Consider the following 1,492-nt stretch of genomic DNA (forward strand, 5'->3'; position numbering starts at 1 on the left):
GACAAGAACCGCGCCAGCATGCTCCAACCGACAAAAATGGCCGCAAAGACGGATACATGTATGTCATCAACCAGAACAACGTGCCGGTTTCAACTCTCGTAGTCCGCGGCGAGGGATGGAAAAAGTGGGTAAGGGAGCTCGATTCGCCCGACAAACCAGTCGATACTGTTTGCAACACCCAACCTACAGTCGGAGCCGGGTCAGCAGCGGGGTCTTCCAGGACCGTCGATCTCACCAAGCATTGCAAATATCACGACGTCAAGGGACATGATACCACAGAATGCAAATAACTCAACGCTCATTATCTCTCGTCACTTGCGAGCAGTGAATTTAAGTTCGAACCCTTGAAAGCTAAACCAAAGAATGGCAAGAGCTGGAGCAAGAACAAGGAAAGAAGAGCCCAGCGCAAAGCCACCGGCAAAGGTCGTCAAAACGACGCTCAACGACAAGACGACGAGGAGGAAACCCCGAAGGATAACGGTGGGGGAGACTCCTCCACCGATGAAGAGCATCCTGCTAATCGCAGACGCATCAAGGTTATACTCTCTCAGCAATCTTTGTCGTCCGACGACGATAACGACGATGCGCCTGTACTCAGAGATCTGAGAGACGTCCTGAAGCGGAAGTTCGAGTCCGAAAATGATAGCAGTCCCAAGCACAAAGATCTACGGACGATGCTGGACACACGGAAGTCTCGTCGTATCTCGACAAGCGACGCTAACAACAACAAAGGGCCAATTACAGACCTCCGAGATAAACTCAACGCTGGCGCCTGCGACCTTCGCATACAGCTCAACCGTTCAAAACCAACAGACTTACGACGATAGTTGGAGCAAGCTAAAGGTCATTTTCAACCCCCAGCGCACGACACCAACATATCCACAGACCTCCACACCTTGCTAGACTCTAAGCGAGTACAAACGGGACAGTCGTTGAATGTCATCATGGGAGGCTCCCCACCAAACGGAGACACTGTCCGTTCTGTAAAAGACTATCGTCGACAGGTCGCGACTTCCCAGAAGTGGCCGACCAAACCGACAAGTCATCTTCCGATAACCTTCTCAACGGACGACGCTGAAGGAGTTCACGCTCCCCATAATGAACCTCTTCTCGTCGTCCTTGGAATTGGAGAGTATGATGTCACCAAGATCCTCATTGACACCGGAAGTTCCGTCGACCTCATCTTTCGAGGAACTCTACAGAAGATGAGAGTTGATCTTGACGACATAAAAGCTTCTTCCAGGACATTAACCGGATTCAATGGATCCTCCGAAACTATCTTGGGAACGATCCGCCTCCCGGTATGCGCGTGTGGCGTTACTCGAACGGTTAAGTTTGCCGTTGTAAGCACAAAAGCTCCTTATCACGCTATACTCGGCACCCCTTGGCTACACTCGATGCAAGCCGTTCCTTTCACCTACCACCAGTGCGTCAAGTTCCCTGGTACGGACGAAAGGATAAAAACGCTGCGAGGGGATCAAAAGGCCGCTAG

At 51.3% G+C, this 1,492-nt stretch overlaps 1 protein-coding gene across 1 annotated transcript; it reads left to right on the plus strand.

Moving 5' to 3' along the window:
* Window positions 1-944: 944 nt before the first annotated feature.
* Window positions 945-1,492, plus strand: LOC106329884. The gene is made up of 2 exons (XM_013768493.1): window positions 945-1,443; window positions 1,485-1,492. The coding sequence occupies exons 1-2, from the start codon at window positions 945-947 to the stop codon at window positions 1,490-1,492; spliced, it is 507 nt and encodes a 168-aa protein (XP_013623947.1).

The sequence above is a fragment of the Brassica oleracea genome, chromosome C3, assembly GCF_000695525.1.
Source record: "Brassica oleracea var. oleracea cultivar TO1000 chromosome C3, BOL, whole genome shotgun sequence".
Taxonomy (NCBI): domain Eukaryota; kingdom Viridiplantae; phylum Streptophyta; class Magnoliopsida; order Brassicales; family Brassicaceae; genus Brassica; species Brassica oleracea.

What these genes read in the sequence shown, in the direction of transcription:
- LOC106329884 (XM_013768493.1), top strand. Translation starts at nt 945, where the DNA reads ATGGGAGGCTCCCCACCAAACGGAGACACTGTCCGTTCTGTAAAAGAC.